Source organism: Dermacentor andersoni, chromosome 1 (assembly GCF_023375885.2).
Source record: "Dermacentor andersoni chromosome 1, qqDerAnde1_hic_scaffold, whole genome shotgun sequence".
Classification (NCBI taxonomy): domain Eukaryota; kingdom Metazoa; phylum Arthropoda; class Arachnida; order Ixodida; family Ixodidae; genus Dermacentor; species Dermacentor andersoni.
The window spans coordinates 142,019,528-142,035,663 of record NC_092814.1 but is presented as its reverse complement, the minus strand read 5'-3'; the positions used below and the strand labels follow the sequence as shown (position 1 = coordinate 142,035,663).

The 16,136-nt window shown below is 43.9% G+C and overlaps 2 protein-coding genes across 3 annotated transcripts in view; one reads left to right on the top strand and one right to left on the bottom strand.

Annotated features, from left to right (window-relative positions):
• Positions 1 to 12,729, bottom strand: part of LOC126544616 (dnaJ homolog subfamily B member 14) — a 93,468-nt gene extending 80,739 nt beyond the window's left edge. For both annotated transcript variants that reach the window (XM_050192053.3, XM_055062104.2), the window contains exons 1-2: positions 12,516 to 12,729; positions 2,073 to 2,283 (exon numbers count right to left, since the gene is read on the bottom strand). In XM_050192053.3, the coding sequence (XP_050048010.1) occupies positions 2,073 to 2,283; positions 12,516 to 12,648 (344 nt within the window). In that variant the 5' untranslated portion in view covers positions 12,649 to 12,729. The remainder of the gene's footprint in view (positions 1 to 2,072; positions 2,284 to 12,515) is intronic.
• Positions 12,730 to 13,103: 374 nt separating this feature from the next.
• On the top strand, positions 13,104 to 15,682 carry His2Av (Histone H2A variant). The gene is made up of 4 exons (XM_050192061.3): positions 13,104 to 13,213; positions 13,358 to 13,435; positions 14,861 to 14,974; positions 15,238 to 15,682. The coding sequence occupies exons 1-4, from the start codon at positions 13,211 to 13,213 to the stop codon at positions 15,427 to 15,429; spliced, it is 387 nt and encodes a 128-aa protein (XP_050048018.1). The 5' UTR covers positions 13,104 to 13,210; the 3' UTR covers positions 15,430 to 15,682.
• The last annotated feature ends 454 nt before the right edge of the window (positions 15,683 to 16,136 follow it).

Below are 16,136 nucleotides of genomic sequence, written 5' to 3'. Positions count from 1 at the left end.
TCGAGCCGCTCCGTGCTTGTACTGATCGGAAGACCTAGCACCCTCTTGATGCTCTTGCGCATCAGTGTGTCTTGGCCGCATCTCTCTTGGTCCATTTTAGCGCCGAGGCTACGTAATTTATGTGACTCATGAGGAAGGCGTGGTAAAGTCTGATGAGATTGCTCTCGCTGAGCCCTCCCCTGCGGTTGGTCACCCTGAGGATCAGCCGAAGCATGTTCTCCGTTTTGAACGTGAGTCTCATGACCGTTTGCGTGTTACCGCCTTTAGCCTCAATTAGCAGCCCCAGGATTCTTATAGTGTCCACTCTGGGGATCGGCTGGCCGTCACTCGTGTGTAATTTGATTGGTATTTGATTGATCGGCGTCAAATTCCTCATGCCTTGTTTCGAGGGCCTGTAGAGCAACAGTTCCGATTTGCTGGGTGACAGACGGAGTCCCGTTTCCTTCAGGTACTCTTCCGTTGTGTCCAGCGCCTCTTGAAGAGCCCGCTCGACTTCTGCGTCGGACCCTCTCGGGCACCACACCGTAATATCGTCTGCGTACAGGGCGTGATTGACGTTGGTCACTCTCGTCAGCCGGTCCGAGAGCCCTTTCAATGCTAGATTGAATAATAGCGGGGAGAGCACCGCCCCTTGTGGGGTGCCCCTCGCGCCCAGCGTGTACCAATCGGACGTGGCCTGTCCTATTTTGATCGTGGCTTTCCTGTCTCTGAGGAAGGAGCCTATGTAAGAGTGGAATTTCCGGCCGAGCCCCATCACCGAGATCGTTTCCATTAGAAATCTGTGCTTCACCGTGTCGAACGCTTTCGTTAGGTCCAGGGCCAGTATGCCCCTGGTGACTCTGGTTATGCCGTCGATTATGTGCTTTTTGAGTTGTAACATTACGTCCTGTGTGGAGAGGCCCGGTCTGAAGCCCACCATGTTATGTGGGAAGAGGCCCTCTCTCTCTATGTACCGCGATACTCGGTTATGTATGGCATGTTCCACCGTCTTGCCTACGCACGAGGTCAGCGATATTGGCCGCATGTTCTCCGCCGCAAGTGGTTTACCGGGTTTCGGTATTAGTATGACCGAGGCCTCTTTCCAGACCTCTGGTACTTGTCCCGTTTCCCACGCTCTGTTGATTTCTTCGGTGAGCTTCTCGACCGACTTTCCGTCTAGGTTTCTTAACAGTTTATTCGAGACTCCTATTGCGGACTGTATATTTCTAGATTTTTCGAAAGTGTTTGATAAAATGTCATAATCTACTAATGTATAAATTGCATATGCTTAATCTTGATCCCCAAATACTTATTTGGCTTGAGTGTTTCCTGTCGAGTCGTTCTCAGTTCGTTTCTGCTAATGGCATTGACTCTCCCTCTAACCTGGTTTCCTCGGGCGTGCCGCAAGGCTCTGTCCTTGGATCGCTGCTATTTCTAATTTATATTAATGACTTACCTTCTTGTATAACATCTCATATTCATCTCTTTGCCGACGACTGCGTAATATTTCAAGAAGTAACTACTAACCATGATACAGCCACCCTTCACTCCGATCTTGATGCTATCAGTGCATGGTGCTAAACATGGCGCATGGAATTAAACATAAGCAAATGTAAGTCAATGCGAGTATCCAGATGTAGTAACACTCCACCAGCCTATTACATCGACAACATCCCACTAGATTGCGTTTCATCCTATAAATACCTCGGTGTTCACGTCTCATCTGATCTTACCTGGAACACACATGTTCCACATGTAATAAGCAATGCTAATAGATCATTAGGTTACCTCCGACGCAATTTTCACGTGCACCACAGTCTCTCAAACTAAACTCTATAATGATGCTCTATAAAACACTCATCCGGCCTAAACTCGAATATGCCGCCTCAGTTTGGGATCCTAGTCAAAATAATGTTGCAAAACAATGCTCAAAAGGAACCAATGTGACTTGACCACATGTTGCCAAGACACATGCTGCAAGTCTGCAAATCTACTTTTGGCAATATTTCCTTTGTGTCCCTTCAAATGTTACTAACCTAGCAAGCTTCTCCTTGACAGGAAGCCTTCCAGTATGTCAAGAGTGGGTGACCCACCTTCGAACTGCCTCCAGCTGCTCCTTGGTATAATCTATTGCTCGGCGCTCTTCAGAAGTGTCACGTCCCACAGGCCGAGCTCGATGCCGTGCCCCTGGTGAACCAGGCGGCCCCTGAGGAGACGCACTGCGCGAATTGTGGTGGTTGTTTCCTTGTGTGCTGCTATCGCAGCTTGTCGTGCCGTTAAGCTTTTGGAGCTGTTCTATGAGGTCTGTTACAGAGGGACACAGAGGGAAAAAAGGGGGAGGGGAAAACATTGTTTCAATCTGTTGCCAATCAGAGGAATGTAACAGGAGATATAACAGGTAAACTTGTTGCTTTATAATGACTTAGTTACTAAACTGCATGCATTTCACTGTAAACTTTCTGCAAGTCCCATATGCAGAATATTTCTGTCAAATTCACCAGCATCACAACTAATAAGCCAACGAAGTTACGACGCAGCGATATAACAGGTATTATTGACGAACAACATATCGTCGATACATCATGCGCTAACACCTGCAAAGTCAATACGGATGCTGCCATTCTCCCAGACAGCGGAAGGACATCATTCCCGAGTACTGCGCATCATTTCATCAGCGGCCACCAGCGCTATTTATCTACGGAAGCCAGCGCTCTAGTAATGGAACTTCAAGCCATCCACGACGCTGTGCAAGATGCGACATCTAAGCTGCCTACCATCAAGCAACTTGATATCTTCACTGATTCTTTAGCGGCTATTCAGGAACTCAAGAAGGTTGATAAGGCGATGGAAATCTGCGAGACAATACACACTATGAATAGTAAAACAGCTACTTGCGTCAAGGTACACTGGATTCAAGACCATTCAGCGAACCCTCACAACATTGCTGCTGACCAGCAGGCACACTGCCCTCCTAACCCTGATCTTCCGCCTATTCCCCTCCCACCTCAACCCCTTAACTCGCTCCAAGCCAGTAAAAATTTTCTCCGGCAGGACACGCGCGCTCTTATCCCACCGTGTGTCTGCTCCCTCCCCCTTCACCTTACTAGGGTGGAGGAAGTTGTGCTTAGGAGGCTTCGGGCCGGGGTGGCCCTTACACCGGCTGTTATCTCAAGGTGGAACTGGTCGCATTTACCACTGGGTGCTATGTGTCCATACTGCTCCATTCCTGTGATGGAAGCAGATGCATACCACCTAATATGGACATGCACTGGTTTAAAATCGGAACGCTTGCGTCTTCTACTGCAAGCCAGCCTCCGCTACAGTGTGACAACCAGCTATGACCGCTGGATACATGACAACAGATTCCACAAAACACTGCTTCAATTCATACACAACACAGACCTAACTGCACACATATAATACACAAATACGCACCAAGAATTATGCCTTAAGGGCAAGTCTTTATCGCAATATATAAAAAAAAAAAAGTATGTCCACGCATGCACACAGACTTTGCTCGGTTGGATTGATATAACCTTCAAAGCACCACGTGGGCTACAAAACCTGCCAAAGTGGAGGGCTTTCTATTAATTTCACCTGCCTGGAGTTTTTTAATGTGCACCTAAAGCGCAGCACAACAGAGTTTTTCAATTCCACCGCAAATGAAATGCACCCAGCATAGCTGGGAATCTGATATGCAACCTTGTGCGTAGCAGCAGAATGCCATAGCCACTGAGCCATCATGATGGGTGCAGACATTCTTCATGGACACTGCTTATAAGCAATAAGCCAACTCGTAATTCTAAAATGCCACATTAAACGATAAACACCACCAGAATTTTCCTCTTGCCTTTCATACTGGTATATGAATACGCAAGCACAAAGCTGCAGTTGCTAAAATTTTGAAAGTATTGCTACTGGGAACACTAAGGCAGTTTCTCAATTCCGGATTATGAAGTAGCAGCACTATTTGCACTAACTGCTGACAGCACAATTTTGCATTGAAAATCAAGGCACCTCGTGTGCGTCAGCAAAATGTACCATATGGAGTTCGCACTGTGTGCATGACATGATTTGACAGTGGCTAGATTAAAGGGACACTAAATCAGTTTAGACTGACGAAATATTCTTTAAAAACTCTCCTTTTCTTAATTTCGTGGTAAGATATCAGATGCTTGAAGAGAAAGCGAAGGCCAAACTTCCATTTTTTTAAATTTCATGAAAATATGCTAATGCTGGTGCATCAGCGACATCACGGATTGTTTGAACTGTCTTGGCGCAGTGAAAATTCTCGAAACTAGCTAAGTTCAATCTTTGGCCCCGTTAGAGTACAACAATGTTGATAACTTTATCAATAAGAAGTTAACTAGGCCCAAGCAACCAACAAAATCCATGATGTCACAGTGTGCTGGTGTGGGAACTTCCAAGGCAGCGTCACTAATAATCTTTTCTTTGTGTCTTTTCTGGCTTATCAAAGATCTCCACATGGCAAGAGTGGATTTTCTGGTATTGTAAAAGGATAATTTACTGATATGGCTGGACTTTATTAAACTGACAGGGTAACACTGAATTTTTTAATAAAGCATGTGAGCATGCAGATCATAATGTGAAAGGAGGTGTCAAGAACGTAAAATAGCATACATGCATAATATTTTGTGCAGTATGCGAGTCTTGGAAGGCCAGCACAGTAGCATCAAAAAGCAGTACACACACACACACAGTACAAACAGGGTGTTTCACAGAACTAAATTTAGAAATAAAAATAAAAGGAAAATTGTAGGAATGCAACCAATGGCATAGTGTTCACTGTATGAGCTACACAGAATATATTCTCTTTCCACTACCCGTAGTTAATTCAGAAAAAAATAAATTGAGAGATTTAACATCCTGAAACTGTGCAAGGGGTTATGAGGGATGCTGTAATGGATAGTTGGAGATTAATTTTGACCCCCTTGAGTTCTTTACCTGCATCTAAATCCAAGTACGCAAGCGTTTTTGCATTTCACCCCCATCAAAATGCGGCCACCATGGCCTGAAATAGAACCCGCGACCTTGTGCTCAGCAGCACATAGCAGCCACTGAGCCACCGTGACAACTCTCCATTCAGGTCAATTATGCAAAGGTTAAAGCAAAGCTTTCTTTGCCTACCTTGCCAGGTTTGGCATGGCTGCTGCTGAGTCAGATGGTATATTGGGAGAAATATTTGTTGATATATATAGATACAAATCTTAGTGCGCTGAATGCTAGTACCAGTTAACAGGATTATACAGCCCCTGTATGCTGACCCAACAAATATGTGAAACTGCACCTCTTTTCAAAGTAATAAAAATATTCCTACATAGAACCTGAACATATGTCAGCTGATAGGCATGTATAAAGCAGGCCAACCTCCTAATAGAAAAGTGCCTTATATTCAACTGATTCTTTGATTTAGCCATTTCGTATGCGCCCCTCGGTGTGCCCATTCTTGGCCAATCCTCCTGCATGGATGTGTCACTGAGGCACAAGAGGTAGAGAATCCTTAAGTGTAGCAAGGCATGCATCGTACTTCTCTGTGAATACAACTGCCATCACTAGTCTTTCCTCAACAATAATACATTTCCTTCATCCTCATGACACTGATGCACAGACGACTCACACTATGCATCCATCTGACTTGTTTTCATTTCAGCATAGTTTGAGAGCAGTGTAGTGCATAGTCAAATATTGCATGAGATTAAAGTGGAGACCTTTATGGCGGATAAACAAACATTTCATGAGGTTGCACACTGCATAGGATGTAAGTAAACAGAACTGTACATATTGTCATCAGTTGTGTAGTATTTAATTCACACCGCTTGAATGAAGTAAACAGAACTGTATATGTTGTCGTTAGTTGTATACTATTTAATACACACCGCTTGAATGAAGCTTCACTTCACATGGATTTCAACTTCTGTGTTGGATCTACATAATCTTTTGAGTACTTGTAGTGCTTCATCGTACTTAAAGAGTTGTAGAGTATGTTCAAGAACCACCCATTTAGCTGTTTCCATGTGCTTATCTTAATTATGGTCCTTTTTTCCCAGCTCTGAAAAAAAGCTATAATGGATATAGTGATGCCATTTGAGTTTTTATTAAGGCAGAATTTGTAAAAGGCCTGATTAAGCGAACTGGCCAGGACAAGGCGAGATAACGTTAAAAGGTGCACAAGCGTGGCAGCTGTTGTTGCAATGTACCCAGAAAAGCTGATGCAAGCACTGTCTCATGCATTGAACCACTGAGCCTAATTAATAGGTACATGCCCCAAAATATTAAATGAATTCTGGGGTTTTACGTGGCAAATTTGATTATGAGGCACGTTGTAGTGGGGGACTCCAGATTAATTTTGACCACCAGGGGATCTTTTAAAGGGCCCCTCACCAGGTCTGGCCATTGTGAGCTGACAAGTGCAGAGCATACAATGCACGATTACGATCGTGTCTGCGAAGTGTTAGATCGCTATGAGCCGCAGAAACGACTGAAATTTCAAACCGAATGTCATTTTCCCTTCTCCTAAATGCCGCTGCGCTCAAAGCCGGAAAGTGACGTACACGTGCCAGTGCACCTATGTACACATGTTTGTGCTGTGATGTCAATCGTGGCGACACGTGACTGAGAATTATTCAAGGCAACATCTGTTATTTGTGTTAATATATTGCTAGAATAGACGAATTAAAGCATAGAGAAATAACAAAACACACAAACTAAATGTCTGCGTGTTTTTGTTTTACTTCGCACCGCAGCAAGAGATGTACTTCCATTTTGTCTGCTTGTCCCCACGTCGTGCAGTCGCACACGCAGACACCGAAACTGTCATTTTCTACCGTGTTCCAGTGCAGGATCATGTTCTGTGATCCACTTGAGTCTGCCTCAGTAGCAGAGACTTATACCACTAGTCAGGTGTCCTCCTGCACAGTGTGCAAGACCGTTCACTGCGCGAAATGAGACAATCACAACAGCTTGCGCGCGATGCCATCAGCGGAAGTGTGCTGCACCGCAAAAAAGTGAGGAGAAAAAAAAAGTGAAGGCAGGGCCTGTGATGTATGCGTCCCGCAATCGTCAAGGTCTGGTATGGGAGAACCCAGGGTAGGATTTTCGCTTGTGGAGCCTAGACAAGGCAAGTGAAGAGAGTGTCTCACTTGGCAGTGGAGCTCGCCTCCTGAAATCATGGGTTTGCGGCACTGAAATATTTCTATCTCGGCTATTAATGAGCAGATTTGAAAAATTTCTGCAGCAGAACACTTTCTAGAAGACACGTAACAATTTCCAGCATATAATCAAAGTTTGCTGTGTGGCCTGGTGAGGGGTCCTTTAATGAACCCCCAATGCACGGGACACGGGCGTTTTTTGCATTTGACCCCCATCAAAATGCGGCCACCGCAGCCAGGTTTGTGTGTTTTAACATGCGACAAAAAACATGTCTTTTAGCAAGCACCGACTAGGCCAACAAGCAGTTCTGTTGCACTGCTTAGCTCTGGCCCGGATGACCAGCGACAGCTAGTGAACCGGGCTCAATGGAAGCCAAGGCAACAGGAGCCTTGGACTAAGGGAAATTCGACCACCTGGGGTTCTTTAACGTGCACCTAAATCTAAGTACACAGGTGTTCTCGCATTTCGCCCCCATCGAAATGCGGCAGCTGTGCTTAGCAGCCCAACACCATAGCCACTAAGCAACCACGGCGGGTTGGACTAAGGGGGCCTCTTGTCCTGCTGGGACAAGAGTAAATTCAATCACTTAAAATAAAGTTTATTATTACTACTTCACTCCAGCCATCAGTAGCATGCACAGTTCATGGGCAGGATATGTCTAATGATACAAATATAATTACTATTGTGTTACGGTATAAGGCTGGGCCTAACACAGACTAGTCTCATATTTTTCTGGATTATAAAACTAAGGCATTAAGAAGTATAGCATGCACTCAAATCCACCCAAATATGTACCTTTTCTTTATTTTATTTATAAATACTCCAACCCTGAGTTTAGGTTTTAGCAGAGTGGAATTACATTTGTTGGGTTTTGCAAATTGGCAAACAACTAACAATAAAAGAAATACACAGAAAGGAAGTATTTAATTTGGCAATGTAAACACAATGATGTACCGGAACCAAGCACAAGGGCATATAAGCTTAGCGTGACATGCGAGACAAGTCACTGATGTAGGTGTACAGCAAAAAGGTTTAAGGATGGTTGTGAAATTACTTCATCAGTAAGTTTATTCCATTCAGTTATTGTCCTAGGAACATTGAACAAAAACAAATGACACATCCTACTAATACACATTAAAATTAGCTCCTGCAATTAAATGTCATGAGACTTTTATCAAAAAGATAGTCTAATATGTGCTTTACGATTGCAAGCCATGATAAATCTCAGTGCGTCTACCGCTTGGGAGTAACCACTTCTCAGTGAATTTTCTTTTATTTTTTGTGTGCACAATAAACTAATATAGTACAAATTAGCAGAATTATAGCAAAATGTATATGTTACGTTTAATGAAACACTTCCAGTAGTTGGCCCAGAATTCTGTGACTGAGTTGCAAGATCATGCTTAGGTAGCCACGAGATTGCAGATGGCTCCTTGGCCAAAATAACAATGGCTTTACGGAAGGCATTTAAAGATAAGACCTTTGTTGGCCTTAATAACTCCAGACTTTTATTATATTTTTTTATTATAAGTTATATATATATATATATAGTGTCCTAACTATCATGCACCAATAATATTTTAAAATATACAAATGCCACATAGCTGGACAGAACCAAGGTAATGTTGTTTGCCGTCGCTTGGAGATACTCATTTTTTGCATTCCCTTGCACATTTTTTAAATCTTCGTGCATGATAGTTGGGACACCCTGGGTGTGTGTGTATATGTGTCTGTCTCTCTGTCCGTGTGTGTGTGTAAACTAACTTTAGAGCACGATGCTACGCATGCATGCATAGATAGCAGGAGCAAACAAATGAAAATGCAGCAATTCTCCATGGAATATAGCAGACAACATAGGCAAGTTTGCTTGCTGAAATTCCCAAAGCACTACTTGCAGTGCCGCCATTGGTCATGCATGAGGTCAATAGCCTGTACATAGTTCAATCACAGGCGCTATGTGTTACTCCAACTGCATGATTTAACGTACACTGAAATTTCAGCCCACGAAAGCTGCCGTGTTATGCCACCATTGAAATTTAGCCACCAGGTGTGTGAATTCATCCCACTTGGCAATGAAATAACAGCAGCTGTCAGCTAAAACAAGTACTAGCAAATACCCCTATTAGTGGATCAGAGCAACATTTAGACCAGGCCCCGAACACTGAGGCCAGTTTTTCTGGTGCCACAATTGAATACTGCCTTTCACATTTGCCACGAAGTACACGTTTGGATATATATATATATACTGCTGCCTACATCAAGCCCTATAAATTTCTGTTGCAGCAATTCGAAACCAAATATGAAACAAAATAACCAAGCTCGTGCAGTTTAAGACGTAGGAAATTTCGATCCACATAAAGTGGTGGTTGCAAGCACAAAGAAGTCTCTGGCCAAGTCAGTTTTAGCTATGCTCTGGTCATGTGCAGTTTTGCATCCTCTTTTTTCATCATTTGAATACAAGGACTAAGTAGGTGTGCCTTTCTCATTCTTTTATAGCTTCACAAGAGGAATGCATGCAAAAGAAACGTTGCAGCTATTGCGCATGCGACTGAATACAAGAACATTTCACAGGAACATAAGATTTTGATCGTTCGAATCTGAAGTTGAGCAGCTTGCAAATTGTAGCATATTTTATTTCTTCAGTATCTACGCCACTGCTGCATCTTAAAAAAAAATTTATCATAAACAAGCAATTGTGATATGCTAATGGCTACAGCAATGCTTGTTTTATGCTGACATGCAGTAATATGCAACAACTGCTCCAAGACAGCAATTAACACGTAGAAAACACTCATATCAAAACATCTAAACATACTTTCTCAATGGTATATGTGAACAATCATTAATTACATACAAAATTGTGCCTACCATTAAAAAAAATTTGGGGGTTTTACGTGCCAAAACCATTTTCCGATTATGAGGCACGCTGTAGTGGGGGACTCCGGAAATTTGGACCACCTGGGGTTCTTTAACATGCACCTAAATCTAAGTACACGGGTGTTTTCACATTTCGCCCCCATCGAAATGCGGCCGCCGTGGCCGGGATTCGATCCCGTGACCTCATGCTTAGCAGCCTGACACCTGAGCCACTAAGCAACCACGGCGGGTAGGGTCCTGCCATTAGTGGAGGAACATATGTGCTCCAAATATTCCACAAAACGGCCATTATTTGACCTTCTGTATATTCAGTTTTTTTCTGAACACATGTATAAATGAACCCTCATTTCAAATTCCCATATAGGTGGACTCTGTTGCTTTATTTACATAAAGTGCATATATAATTTTTTACACCACAACTTGCGCAACATTTCTGGCATTTGCGTGACACATTTTGCTAAAATAATGAAACTAAATATATGTGTGTGATGCCCGTATTCCACACTGCAGGTGCCTGTGCACTACCCCTTTGATTGTTGTTAAGAGTGTCAAATATAATTACGACCATGCAAACCAAAGCCAAAGACAATTCTTTTTATATGGGCAAAACGTACTGTATCGCAAGGCACCGGTAGGATTCAAAATACAACAGTGCGACTTTGGAGATAACACAAAGAGCAGACAAGGACAAGCGTGTGCCGTAGTCTGCTCTTCGCTTTATGTCCTCTTTGTCCCTGTTACACTTTAAATGAAGCAGAAGCAGCTAGCCCAATCATTGATGTGTTACAAGGGTGGGCAGCTTGGCCCAGGGAATGGTTAAAGTGTAACATGCATGTAGGTATTTCACCAAAAAACGTGTCAGTGTACCTCAAAAGTGAAACCAGGAGGAGGCCACCTACTGCAGTGATTGTGAATGCCACATCACGACTGCTGCACATTAGCACCCCACTCACATTGAACACCAGCTGCTAGTAGTAGTGTTCTGCATCCCTCATGAGCTTTACAGGAGTTTTCATTATTTGGTATAGCTATAGTGTTGCTTGTTTAGACACCTGACAATTCAGTGACTTGTCAAGGGAATTTCAGTGAGAAACATTACTGACAAGATAACCTTGTTGCAGCAAACTTGGGTGCTTCACTACAAATGAAAAGGGATTAGAGCTTGAAATAATTTAAGCGTGGGCATGTTGGTGTTTCATTACTGCATCTAGTACACAACACAAGACAAGGACACTCGTCGGTTTTCACTCTGTCCTAGTCTTGAGTTGCGCGCTAGATGCAGTAACAGATTAGAGCAGTAGAGGGACCTTCACGCAACTAGTACCAATTGTTTGTACGCAGTTTGCGGAGCAAACTAGTGAATTTTTGAAGCAGATGTGTCATTCTGTTGCTTCAGAAGTTATAAGAGTAGATTAAATGTAACAGGCACATGCACATCGATGTCAGCTTATTGCTCTCGACTAGCTTTTGTTGCCATTCTCTAGTCTTTACAGCCCATGTCGCAGTAAGCCAAATTGTTTCGCACTTGACACTACCGTGCAGGCACCGACACTTCTAAGTCAAGAATAGTTGATGATGACCACTGCAACGCCACATTGGATAGCAGATCATAATTCATTAAGCAGCCCTGCTCGCACATACGGTAAGCTTAAAGCACACTAACTTTCAGTGCCAAATAGAAAAACGTCCTTGGAACAATGAAGCACGAACGTGCAGGAAAGTAACTTCACTGTCGGTGATGTCTGCACACCGGATGCTATCGCCAGGTCAGAAGATGCCACAGAACCCAAACCACAGTGCTCTCCAATACCCGGCAGCTCGTTAGTCACCGTTTACTATACCACACACAAACGAAAGCGATTGGCAAGAACTGGTAACGTATAGTACAACTGGCCCTCCTCCAAAGCACTCCAGGCGATAACCTTGGTTTTGAAAGAAAGGTTTAAAAACCCTGTAGCACATAAAACGCCAAACTTGCTCCAAAGGCTACACCCACATGCAGACACGCCAGAGGAGACTAATACGCTTAGCTCTGCCGGTTTCACAAGCAAGGTATCCAAGACCTTCAAATTGTGTTCGTGAGCAAACGTAGCTCTTGCAGTTTTACGTGTCAATTCAAACACTTGTCACCGTGGCCCCAAACGAACTGGCTTTGAACGAGTTGCGAGTGATCAGGCAGACCTTTGCAAGTGGATGCCTGGTGCTGTCAGTAGAGCAACGGAAACAACGTTTACTGGTAGTTTCGGCAAGGTAATCGCTGGCACAAACCGCAGTAGGCCTATTCCGTTAGTCGTCCGCAGTGCTAATGCGAGTCACCTCACACAATCGAAACTAGACTCATACCGAAACGAAAGAAACAACTGTGCACTGGTGGATATTTTGATAACGTTCTTTACGGGTCGGTAAGCGCGGCACGGACGTCTGAAATTACGTCCGGACCGTAGGCTTACGTGGATCCCAGTGTCTTGTTTACAGCAGCCATAGCTCACCTTTAGCGAGTTTTGATGGGTACAGGTGTTCTGCTTTTCGAAGAAACTTGAGCGCCTTTTCTTTGTGTCCCTGTGCAATGTACGTTTGTGCCAGTTGAATACAACGCTTGCTTTCTTCTTTATTTCCTTCCATAACGGAGCCGTATCCCCCCTACATACTTCGCCTGGTCGGCACAGATATGGCACACACAAGACCCCGCTGGCCGACGACGCAAGTACGCACTTTACGCATGTTTTACGCTTCTACTCAAAAACATCCGAAACGTTTCGTTTTATCATTTTAGGTATGGAAAATTTTTTTAGAAATGTAAATGATATATTTTTCGTGGTTATTGATTAACAACTAATGAGTTTCAGTTGGTCTTGTTTTGATGTAATACGAAATTGAAACTTAAGAGCCACGCGTAATGTCCGGCACTTTTATTCTTAAAATGCAAAATATATATAATTTGCAAAGCATTTATTGTTATACTTTACTGCATCCCATTCACAGTTTAAAATCACAAATTTCTTGCGAAACTTCTGGAAAATTACGTCCTCGTACTATTTGTGCCTCGATTGGTGCATTGTGGTCACGTGGGTTAAGTTTTGTATTGGCCGTTTCCAGCTCGTTTTTGGCGGGTAGTGATATTGGCGGTACGCTACGGTGTTCGTTGGTCGTTCGTTGTCTCTACGTCCGAGTTGTTCCGTTAAGAATGGTAAATCCGCGCAATCCTTTGTTACTTTACAATCTTCTGCCTCGCATCTTGAGCTGCGTTCATCCTGAATGCATGATGATTGTTTCTTGGAGGATATTTCGTCGCTTAGTATTGGTATTCATTATATTTTTTCTCGATTTGTAGGCTGGCGGTAAAGCCGGGAAAGACTCTGGAAAGGCGAAAGCCAAGGCGGTCTCTAGGTCGGCCAGGGCTGGACTTCAGGCAAGTTTGAATGTGTATTGCCCTTGTAATGTTCTGTATAATTGCGTATGTAATGTTATTCGCTTGTCCGTTTTGCTATTTAGAACTCTCAAATTAGACGCGTTGTTAGGCCTATCTGCAGAAACTTCACTGCTACGGAAACCACAGTTTGAGTTGTATTGCTTGCGCGTATTTTTTGGCCAGTACGAGCAAGCAATGCAAATCTAACATGCATTTGTTTTGCGTCATGAAGTCGCAATTATGTCGTTTGTTTTCTTTGTGTTGTGTGTCGACCAACTCAATTTAGGCTGCGTCTGTTGGCGGGAGTAAGGGAGGGCGGTTGCATTGTTGATTCGCGGCATTGCGTTGGCGGGAGCCTGAGACGCGCCTGTGCAAGGACACTAAATGTAACTAATTTGGTGTTGCATATTAGTTTTTAGTGGTATTGGTGTCACGTTGTGCTGATGCAATAATTTCTATTGCAATAGATATAATATTCGCGTCTGTTTTTCTTGCCATGTTTCGCTGCGCATTCCTGCTTTTTCGCAGTCGTTGTGTGCTACTGCCTACATGGAATCGCTCTTCGACACCGTACTGACATTTCGAAGAGTCAGGTTGAAGCGTTTGGTTGTTTTAACGTGTGCCGGAACCGCCGAGCGATTTCCGCTGGTTCGTCGTCTGCTCCGTCCTTGAGCGTTGTAGCATGCACCTCCTCACCCCTCCCGACATATTATTTCGTTTCTTCAATGCTGTGTGACGCGCGCTCAAACGCGAGTAAACCTCAGTGCATGTGCTTGCCAGTGTTGCGTAACTAATCTGCGCCCTTTTTGACAGCGGCGCCAGTTCAGTTGCTCGTCTTGCATTGCTGTTAGCCAGGTTACTGTGTTATGCGAGCGGTTTTCCCTGCGTTGATAAACGTTAAAACTCGTTGCGCTGACGTTCATATTTTTCGGACGTTTACAGCAGCTGTCACATTAGGTAGCTACACGTTTTCTGTTCAAAGGGTCGTGGCAGTGCTTTACCGTTCTTAGAAGCATCATACGCCTGCAGATAGTTGCTTCTACCTTATGACCCTCTATAGCTTTGCATTACTGCAAGTGAATGTTAGAAGCCAGGTGATACCCGTCACGGTGGCTTAGCGGCTATGGTGTTGCGCTGCTGAGCACGACGTCGCGGGATCAAATCCCGGCCGCATTTCGATGGGGGCGAAATGCAAAAACGCCCGTGTCCCGTGCATTTAAAAGATGCCCTGGTGGTCAAAATCGATTCGGAGTCCCAGACTACGACCTGCCTCAAATTGTTGTTTCAACACTTAAAACCCAGAATTCAAGCCAGTTGAGACCTGGTGTGCTTTTTCCAGTATGTTATTACTGGTTACAGCTCATCCTTGTGAGTGGCATATTGTTGCCTTATTTTTATTTCTTCATTGCTTTTTTGTGGTTGCAGTTTCCTGTAGGACGTATCCACCGGCACCTGAAGAACCGCACTACCAGTCATGGTCGTGTGGGGGCCACTGCAGCTGTTTACAGTGCGGCCATTTTGGAGTACCTGACTGCTGAGGCACGTTTTATGCTCACGTATCCACTCTTCTGCAAGCTTTGCTGTGTTTTGTACTGCTTTGAACCAGTTCTTTAAGTTGGGCTGATCGTAAATAGCCGCGAAATCCCAATCGGTTTACTTCAAACATCCTTACTCCATGTTTGGCCTGTGATCTTGGTTGGTTGCCTTTTAATGTATGCACTTGTTTGTAATGTTTGTGGTAGAGAACTTCGTATTACTGTATTTGTGCTAAAGCAGTGCTCACAAACTTTGGGACCTTACAGGTGTTGGAGTTGGCTGGCAATGCTAGCAAGGACTTGAAGGTGAAGCGTATCACTCCTCGCCATCTTCAGCTAGCCATCCGTGGCGACGAGGAGCTTGACTCCCTCATCAAGGCAACCATCGCAGGTGGTGGTGTGATCCCTCACATCCACAAGTCGCTGATCGGCAAGAAGGGATCCCAGAAGACGCCTTAAGTCTATACGTCATTATGCGAGCACTCACACACTAAAAATAAGGCTGCAAGCATTGCTCCTTTTTCGACCAGGTGTCCACATTTCTTTCATATATATATTCAGCTCATTTGAATACTACATCCACATATATTTCGTGCAGTTTGGTATTAGTACGTGAAGTGTCACGTAGCATGACTTTACATGTCTGCAACACCACCATCATGTTGTGTATCATATGTTCTGCTTCGTTGTGAATAAAAGTTCTGTAAGGAAATGTGCTGAATGTTTGTTTCGACACTTGAATGCACAATTAAGAATTAGCACAAAAATCCATTTGTAAAGCCTGTTCAACTGGATTATATTAATTTATGCACAATGTTGGAATAGTTCTACAGAAAAGCTTGCTTCTGTGCATGTACTTGACATGTGACCATAGTAGATAAGCCTAGCCATGACTTGTTGGTTTGGCATAGGCATTTGTGCTGTCAGATGACTGGCTTACAAAGACAAATGGTTGTGTACAATGTGTATGCTTGTGCTATGACAGACCATAACGATTGGGATGGGTTGACTGAATGAATGCTATGGATGGTGCGTTCCTGTGCTGCAGAGGCCACATTTTTGTCATTGGCGCGAACATAGCACACGCACAGCTTCAGTTGGTCGCGCCAAGATTCAAGGCAAATTGTGAAACATGCCAGTATGGATGCAGTTTTCACAGGTGGGTT